This window comes from Cryptomeria japonica, chromosome 6, assembly GCF_030272615.1.
Source record: "Cryptomeria japonica chromosome 6, Sugi_1.0, whole genome shotgun sequence".
Lineage (NCBI taxonomy): Eukaryota > Viridiplantae > Streptophyta > Pinopsida > Cupressales > Cupressaceae > Cryptomeria > Cryptomeria japonica.
Genome location: NC_081410.1, coordinates 227,690,460 through 227,708,181, shown reverse-complemented (window position 1 = coordinate 227,708,181; position 17,722 = coordinate 227,690,460). Strand labels below are relative to the sequence as shown.

At 35.3% G+C, this 17,722-nt stretch overlaps 1 protein-coding gene across 3 annotated transcripts in view; it reads left to right on the top strand.

The window, feature by feature from the left end:
* The window catches only part of LOC131071454 (2-oxoglutarate-Fe(II) type oxidoreductase hxnY), a 119,584-nt gene extending 107,073 nt beyond the window's left edge, over window positions 1-12,511 (top strand). The window contains exons 5-11 of one of the 3 annotated variants that reach the window (XM_058007298.2): window positions 9,479-9,600; window positions 9,698-9,798; window positions 9,893-9,951; window positions 10,041-10,097; window positions 11,701-11,746; window positions 11,980-12,059; window positions 12,307-12,483. In XM_058007298.2, the coding sequence (XP_057863281.2) occupies window positions 9,479-9,600; window positions 9,698-9,798; window positions 9,893-9,951; window positions 10,041-10,097; window positions 11,701-11,746; window positions 11,980-12,059; window positions 12,307-12,376 (535 nt within the window). In that variant the 3' untranslated portion in view covers window positions 12,377-12,483. Of the gene's footprint in view, window positions 1-9,478; window positions 9,601-9,697; window positions 9,799-9,892; window positions 9,952-10,040; window positions 10,098-11,700; window positions 11,747-11,979; window positions 12,060-12,306 lie in introns of all 3 variants that reach the window. The other 2 variants (XM_058007300.2, XM_058007299.2) reach the window with 2 other exon arrangements.
* The last annotated feature ends 5,211 nt before the right edge of the window (window positions 12,512-17,722 follow it).

Here is a 17,722-nt window from a genome sequence, read left to right as displayed (position 1 = left end):
TTTTGAAGTTGTTTAGCATTTTAAGTTGCGATCTGGTGACAGTTAAGTTTTGGTTCTGATTTTGTGGTCATCACATGCTCGCGGGTTTGTAAGTCTTAAGTCAAAAAGTGTTGCGAGCATGCAATGGCAGTTAAGTGTCTTGTTATCGCGGGATCGCAAGGGTTTAAGTCAAGTTAAGTTTCGAGTTGCGAGCTTGTGATGAAATAAGTTATTTTGTTAGATCAACGACTGTCGCTCACTCGCGAGATTCTATGAGGATTCGTAAAAGGGGTTGCCAGCTTGCGATTAAGAGGATTTGGTAGCATTGTCGCTAACTCGCCGGTTCCTTTCCTGATTGTTATAACCGGTTGAGAGTGTGCGATTAAAGATGGGGATTGAGACGTGGACTTGTTTGTCAGGTTCTGTAAAAGTTTTGACACGATCGAGCCGAGATTTTGACATTTGTACAATTGCATTAATGCATTCTATCAGTTTAATTGAATTAATGTCACACTAGCTAGTTCATGCAAGTGTGACAGTTAATGAGACTTGAGAGAAGTGATGGCACCCAAATACCATTTTATGTTGTGAGGTTGCGACTGGGTGTGATTTTATGTTATCGCAAGGTCGCGAGGTGTTCGCAGTTAAGTCATTTTAATTTGCGATCATGCGATGCGGTTAAGTCGCTTGCTCGTAGGTTTTGAAGTTGTTTAGCATTTTAAGTTGCAATCTGGCAATAGGTAAGTTTTGGTCTGATTTTGTGGTCATCGCATGCTCGCGGGTTTGTAAGTCTCAAGTCAAAAAGTGTTGTGAGCATGCGAAGGCGGTTAAGTGTCTTGTTGTCGCAGGATCACAAGGGTTTAAATCAAGTTAAGTTTCTAGTTGCGAGCTTGCGATGAAATAAGTTGTCGCTCACTCGCGAGATTCTTTGAGGATTCGTAAAAGGGGTTGCGAGCTTGCGATTAAGAGGATTTTGTAGCATTGTCACTAACTCGCTAACACATGGACTTGTTTGCCGAGTTCTGTAAAAGTTTTGAATGCCAATCGCCAATCAAATAGAAGGGCATGAATTCAAATTTCGCTCGAGTACTTCAGTTTGAAGTTTGAATTAATGACATTATGCCACAGTAGCTAGTTCATGCAAGTGTGGCAATTAATGAGACTTGAGACTTGAGAGAAGTGACGACGCCCAAAATTCAAATAGTAAATACCATAAATTGCATGATCGAGCCGAGGTTTTGTATAATTGCATTAATGCATTCTATCTTCGAGGTAATCCAGTGAATTGAGCTCTGCAACAACGTTGGAGAATTCGGAGTGTTGGGTGTGAGAAAATTTCAGAAAATTGGTTAAGTTTTTCTCCTACAGCTAAAATGATCCAAGAGACGAGTGGTACTGGAGGTTCCAAGCCCAAGCCCAAGCCCAAGCCAAGCCCACAACAAGTGGAGCAGGAGGACCTGGAGGTTCCAAGGCCAATGCCATTGAGGAAACGATGGTTAAGAAATACAAAGATGAATTTGTAGATTTCATGCCAGGGACTTCCGTTGCTTTGAATACAAATCATTTGGCATGTAGAGATTTATGGAGCCAATGCAGAATCCCTACCATGCTTAATATGACTGGTTCTGCTCTGTTTCATTATTTCTAGAAAAATACGATTAAGGGTGTCCTGATGTCAAACCCTTGGGATTTAAATATGGCAAAGTTAATTGTGCTAGATGTGTATGTTGATGTGGATTTGATCAAAGAGTTGGGCAAACACTATTGCCCAGTATCTAGGGTAATCAGAAGAAAGAACCAGTCTGCCCTAGTTTCAATTAACAGAGCTAGCTTTGTTGAAGCTTTCTAGATTACTGGTGTTGCATGTACAAATATAGATTTGGAGCGGATTGCAGAGGATTATGACAAATACAAAGGTGTTATCAAGAAGCATGCAATGCCCAGATACATGCCTAGGGTGAATAAGAAGCCGGTTATAATTCCAGAGAGTATTGAACCACCATTTGACATCACAACTTTCCACCATTATATGCATTGTACAATCTATGGATTATGCAGAGTGTTGGGTTTTGATGGAGATTCAACAGTGTCAACTGAATTACTGATGATGGCTATGGACATTCAACACCCAAATGTTAACAAAGGTTATTATTATGTGGGCTATGTGGTTGAACACATTCATAATGCTCTAGTTGAAATTCAGAGTGGTGCACCCAACCCTACATTCAAGCATTATTCATTGCTGATGCATTTAATCTTGTTTTATAATGTTGAGTTCGTGGATAAAGAATTGGAGCTTTTGAAAGAAGAATTCGATGTCTTAATGCCAATACAAAGATGGACCTAGGTTTGGGACAGTAGTTCTCCCCATTCTTCTTTCCTTTTCTTTGAAAATTGGATTGTTTCGCGAATTAAGGAAATGCTAGGAATAAATAGGGAACGATTGTCAATTAATGTTAGGAGAGTTTTGAGACCTTACCAGTATGTTCCAAACTGACCTATTTCACATAACTTGGGAGACTTTTATTTTTTTGATAACTTTACTGTGATGAGAGTCTATGGGTATCCTTAGCCTCCCCATATTTTACCAAAATTTGTTCCAATTAGGATTGCTTTTATGGAGTTTATCTGGCAATTGACCCTAGTTGAAAAAGAATACCTTGATAAACATAGGATGTTTTCTTTTCTTCCTAGGCTTTGGGTTGCGTTTGATTTTACCATTGGTAGGAGTTCCTTTGATGAAGTAAACAATTTCCTTAAACAGTATAGGTTGGTTAATGTTGTGTCTAGATTTTGTGATTCGGAACAATTTATTAAAGTTGCAATGCCAAAAATGACAAGTTGGGCCACAATAAAGGACCACGAACCATTGGATGATGAAGATGTGGTTAGAAATTTGCTGAGAAAAGATGAAGTACAAGAAAGGAGAAGAAAATGGAAAAATTTGATGAGAGTTGAAGCAGAATTGTTGGCTGCTGACCCTAGTTTCTCAAGTTTTTGCCCTGATAGCCCGTACTTGGAGAGGATTAACAAAATGCTAAGTTTATATGAAACTCTGATGGAACAAATGCCTCAAATTCCAAAAGTGATTGCTCAGCAGCAAGACCCCCAAGATGGACATTCTTCACATGGCAAGAGGCCACTTAGTGTGTCTGCTGATGATGTAGAGAGTGGGGATGAAGTTCAATCTACTCGAGTGCTAGCTGCAAAGAAACAAAAAACCATTGAGGTCGGTACAATTGTGAGGAGAGACCCTACTAGAGCAATTGTTACAGAACAAGGACACTACTTTCATCAAATAAGGACACATCTCAGAGAAGCAGGGCAGAATGAAGAACAGGGAGAAACAAACAAAGCCCTTGCTCAAGGCTTTGATGAGCGTGTGATGTTGTCAAATGAGTTCATGAAAGATGATGACTTTATTAAGTCAAATGAATTTAAAAGTTTTTTGACAAGGTTGAAACAAAATCAATTATAACAAAATCTGATCATAGAGGAAGCAAATGAAGAAAAGAAAAAGGAGATCATCAAGGCACTGCAGGAATATGATCCTGACAGGGAGGAAATATCCGTGGAACAGGCAAGACAATTGATAAAGAGTACTGGTATGATTATGATGCCTGACTGGGATATCCAGTCTATTTTTATTATTGGTCAAATTAGGAAGTAAGAGGACCCAATGTTTAGAACTGAATTTTGAAATTGGAGATGTAATAAGGGGATCAGGATTTAATCCTAAGTCAAAGACGCTGCTTGGTCTTTGGCCCCTTCCACTCAAAAGCCCCACCTTCTAAATATCCAAGTAGAAAAGAAAGCTGATAGAATGATTTGGAACTTGCAGAACACAACTGACATGGAGATTGCCTCATTTTTTACTCAAGTTTATTTCATGAATTTATCAAAAACAGAGGATTTGTCAAGAAGATACACAGAAACATATACCCAATTGATTGCATTGTCTAAAAAATATGAAGAGACACTGATGAAGAAGCTCGCTCTGGAGCAAGAGTTAGTGGAGTTGAAAGAAAAAATTGCAAATGAGCCCCCTCCAATACAGATTACAGAACAAGTACAAGAAATACCAGCTGATGTGACAACAAAAATGGAGGAATACATAGGGAAAATTGAAAAGCTTGAAAAGGAACAAAATGTCAAGGCTATCTTTGTTGTGTCAGGAATTCTAAAACACATGATTAGTGTATTGAAAGACAAATTGATGGTTGTGCATGATTTGCACATTTCTTTGAAAGAAGCAAGCAAAACATCCTCTGAGGCTGTCGCTTTTCTTGGACCTTTGTTCAATGTTTGGTCAGGAAGAAGCAGATTAATGGATAAGCTAGATACTGCAATGATGTATAGTGACGAGTTCCCTCCCAAGATCAGTGACACTAAAGACATGATGGAGGTAATGAATGGAGCTTATGCATTTTTCACAGGGAAGGATGTGCTTATAAATGAAAAATTGCAGACATTTGGGGAAGGTTATAATAAATTGGTGCCTTAAATTTATGGTAGTAATGGAGATTTGAAATCAGTTTCTGATTGGACCAGCGAATTTAATTTGATTCTGGAGCAAGAAGAAATAATCAAGCATGTAAATGAACAGGTTGATGCTGATTTCCTTAACGGTCTACTTGATTCACTGTTCAAGATTGAGGTTGACCATGCAAAGTTTATTGTTGAGTCCAGGGCAGTTACAGATGCCAGATGGACAGATTCAGTTGCAAAGTTGGAAGAGGTAAAGGCATTCAGTTGGCCAATAGACAAAGAGGTGGACAGGTGGCAAGCCATGCTAAAGCCAAAGAAGAAATCTCAGGTTGAGGTTGCTACCCAAGATTCCTCACAGTAATCCTAAGCTTGTTGAATCCTCAGGTTGAGGTTGCCACTTTTATTGATGATTGATGTTGAACTTGAAAACTCTTATATTAATATAGTTATAATAGCTCAACTGTTCAAGAATTTGATAAGTGCATAGTTGAATCGCATTGTGAATTTACTTTCTGATATCATTATGAATATAATATCAATATCATTTGCAGTTTGAGCAATGCGATCTTCACATAATTGTCTTTGTGTTGAATTTATGTTTTCACTGTGAATTGAATGGTCAAGGGTTTTTCAGTTTACATATGAATCTGGGTTGTGTAACTGTATGTAATGGCATTATTCATAATTTCATCCTTATTTATCTGCAAATGAATCTTATTGAATTTTATTATTAGGTTGTCTTGAATTGTAAGTGACTCTATGCCCTAGGATAAGGCATTGGTCTATTGTCTTGATGTTTTACTAATTATGTTGTATAATTGTATTCCTATCTAATAATCTATTGTGGTGTTTAATACTTTCATTCTTAATACTCTTATGATTTTATATGCTATTGATGTTTATGTAATATATATGGAGGTGTTCTATGATTGTCTATAATCCGCCCACCAATTACAATGAGGTGAATCCTTAATTATTTAATATGATTCCAGACTAACAAAATTTTTGCATTTCTGGGCATAATAGGATTAGGAAGCATTAAATGAAAAATTATATACACCATAACAATGCAACAAATGAAAAAAATTAAATCTCATGATTCTGATCATTTGAAAGAGATAGAATTATACACAAAATAAATTTATATATAACTCCTTCAAGAACCTGCACAGACAAAGCTTGACACTAAATGCTTTTCATTTGCTCTGTAAATGACTATACAGTATACAACTTGCTCCTTTCACCTAGAGTCTAGAATCACTACTGGAACCAGAAAAGGAACCCCAATGACTATACAACTTGCAAAACTGCTTGAGCCATGCCATTATCACCCTGATGCCTTCATTTCAGATGGAATGTGAGATGTTACATTCTGTCCAAGTCCAACAAATTGTTTCCAAATAGAGGACGAAGCCTTCATGCCCAGGAACAAAGAAAATGGAAAGAGGAACTTGAGACTTCATGCCCACAATCAGGGAAAGTGGAAACATGAGCTTTAGGGTAAATGTAATCTGTTTTTTTTTTTTGGGGGGGGGGTTGCAGTTTCCATGTTGTCACAAAGATGATTGGCTGCCACTCCCCACCCAAACAAATCCTTCTTTCATTCCTCTACAGGCTCGTTCTTCAAACCCCTTGCCATCCTATGGCAGAGTAGAAGAAGAGGATGTGCCATGCTTGGCCCTTCTTGACAAAAAAGGCTTTCACAACCCCTCTGGCAATCCTTCTCACTTTCACAACCCCTCTGACAATAAACAAACTCACACAGAAGAAAACAAAAAAACACCCATCCGGTATCACAGAGCACACAACAAGTACAACTCCATGCACAATCCTGCTCAAACATCATCTTCCTCTCTGAGGAAAAAAACCACTCAGAAAATGAAAAAGGTTTATTTTCTCTTCTACCAATTAAGTCACCACTCCATTGTATTTATAACATTTTCACACTTCATTTGGTGATGCTCATTCTGCATTCACATGAAAAATTATCATTTTGGTGGTTTTCAACATGACTGTAGACTCTAGATTCCTAGAAGTCATCATCATGCCTATCAAATCCACTACATCCTGCTAAGTCTCATCTATTGTGAACGATTTTGTTCTGATTTTATTCCTCCTTGATTGGACAAATTCTGCTTCAAAATCCCTGACAACAAGCAACCTGAGCTCTTATTTCTCAGAGAAATCCATGATCTCTCATCTCTAACTCAGAAGCTATCAAATCCTTTTATGCCTCTGAAACCGTCATCCTCGCTTGTCTAATCAACCTCGACTCAAGAGAAACCTTCAAACTAGTCTCTCAGGAACGAGTCAACATCCAAGCCTTAAAAATTTTAGGTTGCGAGCTAGCGATCAGATAGTTTGTGGTTAAGTTTTATGGTTATCGCCAGCTCGTGAGGTAAAATGTTTGAAGACATGATCAAGCCGCGAGTTGGCGACAAGTTGGTTTGGGTTTACATCACGAGGTCTCTAGCTTTTTGGGTGTTAGCGTTTTATGTTACCGAGCTGGAGATTGTTAGTGAAATTGCTTTGGTCGTGAGGTCTCGAGTTGGTCTGCGATAAATAGTTTTATGTTGACGAGTACGTGACAAAGGTTAAAGTTACCACTATGTCCAATTCGCTGCAGTGACGAGGACTTAACATTTGTGGTCGAGAATTGGCGAGTGCCAGTTCAGTTTCCCTCAGACGCTAGATCTTGAGGTTAAGAAGGCTTAGCATTTTCAGCTTGCGAGTTGGAGATAGAGAGAGTTGATGACTATGTGCCACGTGTTTTAATTACTTAAAGTTAATATCTTAAAATCACCAAAATTTTATTTTTATGGTTTGAAAATAGCTTGAAATCGCCAATATTTTATTTTTATGGTTTGAAAATAGCTTGAAATCGCCAATATTTTATTTTTATGGTTTGAAAATAGCATGAAATCGCCAATATTTTATTTTTATGGTTTGAAAATAGGTTGAAATCGCCAATGCAAATATTTTTCTGGTTTTAAAAACATTACCATTCGCCCATGCAATTATTTTTTGGGTTTTAAAAACAGTACAATTCGCCAGGATTTTTCACAAACTTTGAGCGATCACGGCTAATTCGCCAATGGAGATTATTATTTTTCTTCGTAAACCGCAAAAATTCGCCAGTAAAATTAAAATTTTCCTCGGAATTATACAACTTTCGCCAGGTTTTTACACCTTGTCCAGGGGGGGCTTTCTTAAAGTTTTCCCTGATCTCCTCCTTAGAAGGAATGACAATAATATTATGATTTTGGCTATCAGATAGGACTTAAAGTATGATATCAACCAACATATTTTGAGCCTTCGGGTCTAATAAAGTATCTTTCTTCAGAAGATCAACAAAGAACTCAACAACAACTCCACTTATTTCATCCTCATTATTAATTCTTCTCCCATTCTTCACAAGGTGGCCAATTCTATTTGCAGCCCTGTGTTTAAGGGTAGAGATGTGGAATAATCTTGTATTTTTTTCACCCTCCTTGAGCCATAAGGATCTAGATCTCTGCCTCCAAAAGATCTCTTCCCGGGCAATAATATTGTGGTATTTGGATAGAACCTCACTTTCCTTAGCAAAATTATCATTCACATAACCTTCATTTTGGACTTTATCCTGGATCAGGCCCAAGTCCTCCTAAATAGCATATTTCTGAACGAAGATGTCCCCAAAGACTTCTCTATTCCAATTTTTAACCCTCTCCTTAACATGCCTTAACATTTTAGCAACCCGGGACATAGCAGAACCATCCACTTGAACATTCCACCAATCCTTCACACTACTGGAAAGGTTTGGGTGGGAAAGCCACATTTTCTCAAATCTAAAAGGAAACCTCCTTCACAGACCGTTTTTAGGCTCAACCAACAAACATTTATGAAAGTGGTTTGATTCGATTCTAACCATGGAATTTAGAGAACAGACATAATGTTGGATCCACTCAACTGAGATCAAGGCCCTATTAAGCCCAACTTGGATTAGGTCAACTCCAACACAATGATTAGACCAAGTGAAGGAAGCTCCCAATAAATCCAAGTCAACCAGACCTTGACCATTGATGAAGTCAACTAAGTCCAGTTTGCTATCATTCTGTATCTGGGATCCCCCAAATTTCTCAGCTTCTGTAAGAGGGATATTAAAATCCCCCATTACCAGCCAAGGAGTATTGGGATAACGACTTCGAAAAGAAGAGAGATTTAGCCAAAATTTTCTCCTACAAACTTTATTATTGGGAGCATACACATTAAATAGGATCCATGAGAACCCATCCCTTGAATGTTTAAACAAGGTTGCCACATGGTTACCATCATGATAGATAGGAGTGCCATGAATAAACTGAGTATTCTAGAGAGTAACAACTCCCCTAGAAGCCCCATTAGAGTTGCTCCCTTGAGATTCACAAAATTTAGAAAACTTAATTTTCTACACCTTATCTTTTGACATTTTAGTTTCTTGAATAAGTAAAATATCCGGTCTATGATCCCTAACAATATTACGGACTATGTCCTGTTTATGACTACTGTTAAGACCTCTAATATTCCAAGATAGGATCTTCATTTCTTACTAGGGGAATTAAATAGACTATCATGGATCATTTTCTATGATCCATCCCTTATGTTCTAAATGCACTCATGCTCTCTTTGCCACCTGTTAGATTTTCTTCCTACACTTCGGGGTGGCCCGCTGCAGTCTGCCTTCCCTCTATTGCGAGTTGTAAATCCAGGCTTTTGCTATGATTTCTTTTTTGTCGACACCACCTTAATATAGCTCATTTATTCGTCAAATTCGATACCCTCCAAACCAGTAGCGCTATAAACCTTCGGGGACTGCAGGGTGTCCGGAATCGTGAAGAATGTTATCATGACTGAAAAATTAGAATTATTATATAAATTTTATGTATCTATGAATTAATTTATCAATTTGAAATGACTTTAATAGATATCTAATCATTTTTCATTCTTTGTCTATAAAATGATGTTTGATTATAAGTTTTTATTTTTGACTTAGAAATGTTGGGAGGAGATTGGTCTCATTAATTGCTGTAGCCCTAAATTTAGAGGAGACATTCTTCAACAAACCAGGAATGATGGATGAACCATTAGCCTTTGCTCGGCTCCTGCATTATCCAAGTTGTTATCTGACTCCTTTTATGTATAATTTTCATATTATTTTATTTATTAGCATAAGAATTGTTGAGGTAGACCTATTTTCATTTTTTATTGCTAGGTAAACAACCTAATTTAGACCATGAAATGATTGGTGCTGCTGCTCATTCTGACTATGGAATGTTGACTCTTCTTTCTACAAATGGAATGGCAGGACTCCAGGTAGATCATGCTTTGAAAATATTAAATACCATATTTTGATAATTTTATATTTAAATATTTTTACACAGTATATTAAGATAGGCATATTTGGAAGATTTGCAGGAACAAAGATGTTAAACCACAAAATTGGGAAGATATACCTCCCCTTAAAGGGTAATATTTATTAGTCTTATTATTTATCCTTGAAGGTTGCACTTTTATAGTCTTACAACATAATCTTTGAGAAACATTTTCATTTGTAGGGCATTTGTGATTAACATTGGTGACATGCTAGAGCGTTGGAGTAATTGCCTATTCCGGTATGATTATTTACTTTATGACTATGATTAAAAGCTTAAATGTTGATTAAAAAAATTAAAGATTTTAAGTTTTCATAATATTCAATATTGGAAAACATTATTTTGAAAAAATGAAACAAATTTATATAGTTGTATTTTTAAACATTCAATTTAATCCATCATTAGAATAATTAATATGTTGGAATTTAGACTAAAGATCCTCAACAAAAGCATCTAGTAAAGAACATCAAAATAGAGTAAATAAAAAGATTAACAAGATGCCCTTTGACATCACGTTAGATAAATAAAAAAATTTAAATTTATTCCTTTCAAAACATTTAAGTTAAAATCAAATTATCTTAAAAACATGAAATAATATAATTGTGAGCAAAGGTCTTGTTTTATCTTATTTTTATGGATCCTTTAAATCCCAACCTTTATCTTTGTTGAAAATTTTAAAATAATTTTAATATACTTGATCTTTCTTAAGAGAAGTTTGAATTGAATGCTTCTTTAGTATTCTTTTAAATATGATTTTTATTTCCTCTAATAAAATATTTTCAATGCATTTTATTTTATCTTTAGTTGATGGAACCTTACAAGCATATTTAATAAAAAAAAAACACATTTAATGTATTTTTCACATTTTTCTTTATCAATTTAAAAGTTTATTGTAATATTTGTTTTGTTAGTTCAATTTTGACATTTGAATAATTTGAAGATATTTTGGAGACACTTAAAATACAATTATTTAATTTCAAGGGAATTCAAGCTAAACTGTTCGATTTCTTTTCCTAACTATTTCTAACTTATATTAAAAAATGATTATTTATTTAACTATATATGTATTCCTCTATAGGTGAAATGACACTACATAAAAATTAAAGTATATATTTGCTTCAAAAAAAAAATCCTTAATTATTTTTGCAAATTTCTTTATAATTTTTTTTTTAAATCACATTTTAAAATTAGTTATTGAAATTTATATATTAAAAAATGAATTCAAAATCACACTTATTATAGTCATAATGACACAATAATAACCATGAATTTGTATTGGATTTATGATCCTATCAAAACCAACTTAACTTAATCAACGCAACAATTTAAAAATGAATTCAAATAACTCATTTAGATATACAAATATAATTAAAAGTAATTTGTAGGTCTAATTTTTTTCGTATGAAGTTTTTCATGCGAAAATTTTAGATGAAAATGAATGTTCCATTAACCTTATATATTTTTCAATAAAAAGTGATCCCTACTACCTCTTAGATTCAAATATGTGAACACAAAGGAATACACAATCCTTCACCACAATGTCAAGCCAAGATATATAATGATAATCATTTATTCCTTCACCATGATGCCAACATAAGCTACATAATAATACATGATTTTACATATTTTAAATAACAATTAGATTAAATAAATAAAATCACATTAATAATGTTCCTTATATTATTGTGTAAAGGGTTTCTTATCTCTAATAAGTATGATTTCAATTCAAGCAACATTTTGAGTCTATTGTTTTTAACATTAGTTAATGTAAAATTCTATTACATTTTTTGTTATGATACCCTCCTTTTAATAGCTATCACTTAGTATAAATTCTATTGTGCAGTTCAACTTTGCATCGTGTAGTAACTAATGGACATGAGCGTTATTCGGTAAGTAGTAAAGTAATTGAGAATATATAAAAGTAATTTACATAGATATTGTTGGAAAATATTGTCATATTTTATTTATTGCTAAAGATAAATCATCCATAAAATGTTGAGAAAAGTTAATATATAATTTATTCGATTAAACTAATTTTATTTGAAAATGGCCTCAGGTAAGTTTGATGTCTAATATTTTTCCTTCGTTTTCTATAATTCCTCAAAAACATCTACTTTTGTAGGTTGCATTTTTTCTAGATCCAAATGCCAATTGTTTGGTAGAATGCTTGCCAAGTTGTTGCAATGAAACAAATCCTACAAGGTGTGATGCAATTTAGTTTATTGTTCATAATATTAGAAATATATAGTAAAAAATTCATCCTTATTGAATTATAATTATATATATTTTTATTGAGAATTACCTTTTTACTTTTTAAATTGATGTCAAAATGAGTTCATATGATATTCTTGACAGATACAAAAAGTTGTTTACGAAGATACTATTTTGCATTTCAAATTGCTAAGCACTTACTACTATTGATTTTTTTACGTTTCTACTTTTTATGTAGGTTCTCTCCAATTTGTAGTGGGGATTATTTACAAGAGCGGATCAAGATGACATACAGTATAACAAGTTAAGAAATTTGGAGAGAGTTTTCAAACTATAAAAAATGTTGTAGAATACAAATAATTGTGAATTTGATAATATTGGTGGATATGCATATGAACTCAAGTTTAAGTATTTCAAAGTATCAATTTAAATAATTTAATTTTAAACCAATAAAAACTGTTGTAGACATTGATCATGGATTAATAATATTTTCTTAAGACAAAAATATTGTGTACCATCAGTTGCAGCATTATGTAAATTTGTTTCAATCAATATTCTCTATATGCCATTGATGTGTTGTTGCTCCTTGGCAGTAAGACTAAAAGATTATAATAATTTCTATCCATATTGTGAATTTAATTATAACCATAGTTTTTTCCTGTTTGGGTTTTCCATGTAAATCTTGTGCTCATGTGTTAATGGTTGATGTGTTTCCAATATTGTTGCAAAATGGTTAGATGTTGTTTATAATTAATTTGTTTCGAAGTTTTTGAGTGGTCCCCCCAACTCGGGTGACCCCACAATACCGGGTTACACTTTTGGTACATCTTGGTTTTTGTTGAAATCATACATTTTTTAAAAATATAATGATTTAAGCTTGAAGAGGTCCCATTTGAAGTAATTAATTGAGGAGAGTTAGATCAAAATTTCTTGGATAGAACCTCTCAACTTCTAAATCATATCTACAATGGATTCTCCTTCACACCTATCAAAATATTGATAAAAAACCACTTTTACATTAGCTTTTGGGGGTTAAATGAATTCATTTAGAAGTTTCTTTATGTATTTAGTCCTTATTAGAAGTTTTTCAAATAGTATAATTTTTAATATATTTGATTTCATTAATATATTTATTTTTATTTTTTTGATAAAAGTGGATATACCATTGAATTATATATGTGTGTGTGTGTGTGTGTATTTACAAGCTGTCTGGTTCAATAAGCACTAAAGGGAAAGAATCAGTAAGAAAACCTTTCAGTATTGCTCTAATAACACAAAGCCTACCTACCCATTACAAAAAGTCACCTAGGCACATTCCACCGAAACCCCTCCCCATATTACATAATCTTTTCATTAGACACAAAAGAAGCTGCCATGAGAGGCATACAAGCATAATCTGTCATTCAGATCAGAGAGAAGAGTAGCAGCCACCTAAAATTGAAAGATTAGCACAAAAAAACGTCCACGAACCACCCTTGTCTACAAAGAACAAGTCTCCAAGCCACTTATTAGCATGCGACAAAGAACAAGAAAAGAAACCACTACAAGTGAGCCTGCCAAGATAAGAACCGTGAGCAAACAAAGAATAATCCATATAAGAAGGAGAAGGGGAAGCTGGAAACCCGATGGAATCAAAATGAGGCCAAGCCAAAGAATAACCCATAAAAATAGCCAAGTAAGCAAAATAGAAATAAGAAACCACCACATATACCATACCACCTACAATTTCCAAGACCTCGAAGACAACCACCATCTTCCAAGCCTTAACAAATTCATTTGTATGAAACAAAACATCTTAACATACGAGAAGAACCACTGGAATAAAGGAGAGGAAAAAATGAACAAAGAAAAAAACATAGCCCGTTTATAATCCAAGCCAGGTGAGAGAGACCATCATGAATACTACCTTGGCAAAGCACGATACAACACATAAAGTGCAGAAACCAACTTACCCAAGCATAATTACCAAACCCACTGGCCGAAGGGGTGAACAAAGCACATCCAGACATAATTACTCAATCAAGCAACCAGGTTGTGAACCATGATAAAAATAAATGCCAAAGAAACTTTAATGATTAACTGAGACGTCATCGTTGAGAAGTAGTTGCAAACCAACTTACCCAAGCACTTCCCACCATGATTACCAAATCAAGCAACCAACTACAGGTCATGCTAAAGAAGAAATGCCAATTCATAATAATGATCAGTTGAATAAGAGCATGTAAGGGCATCAAACCTGTGATAAACCAAATAAACCCAATATGCCAGACAGGATAACACCACACGGATGAAGTTCAAACACCCTCCATGCTTGAAAAAGAAATACTTGCCATGAATGCCATCATCAAAAAATGTTGCCATCCTCCTTAATGTAATACACTCACCCAAACTTAAAAACCAAGGCAACAACCAGTAAGCAAGAAATGAGGATAAAGAACACTTCCCACCATGATAACCAAATTAAACATCCAACCTGCAACTCAAAATGCCCACTAATAGTAATAACCAATTGTGTGAGGGCATCAAATCCTAAGAATGATCAACTAAGTCCAGGCTGATAGACAAGATACAAACCACATGGATGAAGCTCCATCACCCTCCTTACTCATAGAGGAAATACTTACCGTGTATGCCATCAGCAAAAATGTTGCCATAAGGCAAGACAACACCCTCCCTAATGTAATACACGAAAGAACATCCACAATGAACAGGGAATGTGGTGAAAGCAATAGACCCGCAAATAATCAAAAAAAGAAACCACCCATCGAAAGAAATGATCAACCCATCAAAAATTAGATTACACATGCCATACTGAATCGAGCAAGAGACCCCTGATCCCAAACTTCAACCAAAGGAATACTTAAAAAAGAGCACTAATGCAAGAAGAGGGAATATCCCTAGGGGAGATTTCCAATTACTTGACACCTTCAACTACAACCTTATTAGCAAGAAAATTGGCAATACAATTAATTTCCCTATAACAGTGAGAGATAGTAAAGGAACTAAAACACTTCAATTGAACAAGAATTCGTTCCAAAAGGTATTGTAAGTGCCAGGAGACAATCATTGAATCCCCTTCAATGACAATATTCGTAATGCCCAAAGAGATGGCTAAATCAAGACCGAAAGATAAAACATGAAATTCAGCAGAATTGTTGGAACCAACACCAATATATTTACACACAGCTTTGACAATCTTAGAATTGTGATAAAAAAAGGACAGCTCCCATCCCCGACTTTCTCGGATTACCTTTGGCAGGGCCATCAAAATTTAATCTAGAAGAGAATTGCGGAGGAGGAGGCCATTTAGCAAGCCTACACTTGACAAGAGAGGATAAGCTTGATGCTACAACCCCATGAGATGGAATGACTCGAAGTGACTCCCATTTCCATGTTACCCAATTATCCCAATGGGAAAAGGAGCACAAATGTTCCAAATTTTTATAAATATAAGAAATCACCACCTCAGAAATGGATGATTGAATCCTATCAAGCACATCTAACAATGAAGCAAATTTATGCTTGAAAATCCTAGAGTTCCTCTCAAGCCAAATATTCCAAATGACAATAGATGGAGCAACAATCCAAAGAGAAGAGTAAAATGATGATGAATAAAACAAAGACCAAGCCAAAAAATGAGACAATAAATTAGGACCAATAGCAAAAGACCATCCAAGCATACCAAACAACCAGTACCAACAATCCAAGGCAAATGGGCAATGCAAAAATACATGATCCATGGATTCCATGAAGAAACCACAAAACACACAAGGAAACACTGCAATAATCCCAAGCCTATTTAATCTCATCCCAGTGAGAACTCTATCTTGAACTGTGAGCTAGGCAAAGGAACCAATTTTAGGAAGACAAGCCGAATGCCAAAAGAACTGAGAAGGCCAAGGGGAGAAAGAAGAGGAATGAGACAAGACCTTATACCCCTCCTTTACTGAATAAGAACCTGAAGCACTCTTAGTCCAAATCAAAACATCCTCCCGATCTTTAAACACTAAAAATCTTTTTTCAAGCTCTTGTACATAAGCATCTTTGAGTTCTTTACTGATGGACAGAGAATCAATAGATTTCCAACGAAAAACAGGATAAGGACCTGAAGTATCAACATCACAATAATCAGCAACAAAAAAACCCTAGAGACCAGTAAGGATACCAGATAAAGGAGACCAATCCTGAATGGAAGACAAGGCAACATGACCATTCTAGACTTCATCCCAAAATCGAGCCTTCTTCCCATTATGAACAACCCAAGAGAGGTGAGGAAGGATAACTGATCTACAACTAACAATAAAATTCCAAAAGGCTAATCCTTTCGAGGGAGATGAGGCTGTGAAAAGCCATTCTCTAGGATCCCCCCTCAAATACTTAGCAAACATAATGGAAGCCCATTTACTTGAAGGGTCCATATATAGCTTGCAGAGAAGTTTAGCCCCCAAGGTTTTGTTATGAGAAACTAAGTCTTTGATACCTGAACCCCCCAACTCCTTTGGAAGACAAACCCTATCCCAAGCTAATAAAGGAATCTTTTTCTTACCCCCAATATTATCATTCCAAATAAAGGATCTTAAAGACGCCTTGAGATCATGAACAACCTTGGGAGGAGTTTTCAAAACAAACATCAAATAAATAGGAATGACATTAAGCACTGACTTAATCAAAAGAATCTTACTAGCTAAAGTCGGCCATTTATGATTCCAAGAAGAAATTATGGAAGATATCGCATGAACCACTTTACCCCAAAACATTGCCTTATCTAATCCAACAAAAAAAGGAATGCCTAAATACTCACAAGGGAAAGAACCCACTTGAAAACCCCAAAAATGAGTCAATCTATTCTGAACTAGAGGGGAAACATTCAGGAAAAACACCTTTGATTTAAGACTATTAACTTTCTGCCCAGAAAAGGAAGAGTAGTCATCAATAATCTTTTTGATAACTTTGGCTTTTGCTAGTGAGGGTGAACTGAATAAGAGAGTATCATCCACAAAAAGGCAATGGGATTGCGAATTCAGATACCCATCAATTCTAATACCATTCCAAAGACCTGAAGATCTAGCATCAGAAATGACCCTACTTAAAGCCTTAGCTAGAAGAATAAACAGAAAGGGGGAGAGAGGATCCCCTTGCCTAACCCCTCGAGAGGAAGAGAAAAAACCAGTAGGAGAACCATTAAGCAAAATTGAAAAATGAGCAAAAGAAATGCAGGAAAATACCCATTTAACCCAACTATGAGCAAAACCAAAATGATTTAGAACAGAAACTAAGGAACGCCAATCAACCCGATCATACGCTTTAAGCATGTCAAGTTTAAGAATCATAGTCGGAGTCTTTTGAAGTGACATGGAATACAAAATCTCATGTGCAACAATTTCACCCTCCAAAGTTTCCCTTTCAGGAACAAAACCATCCTGATCAATAGACACAATCCTAGGAATGAGCTTAGCCATCCTAACTGAAATTGCCTTAGTAATAATTTTATACAAAGTATTAAAAAGAGAAATAGGACGAAAATCAGAGAAAGAGTTAGGATTGTCCACCTTAGGAATAATGGCAATAAGAGTAGTGTTTAGTTCTTTCAAAACAGTTCTATTTCGCCTAAACTCTTCAAGGGCTAATAAAACATCATTCCCCACAAAGTCTCA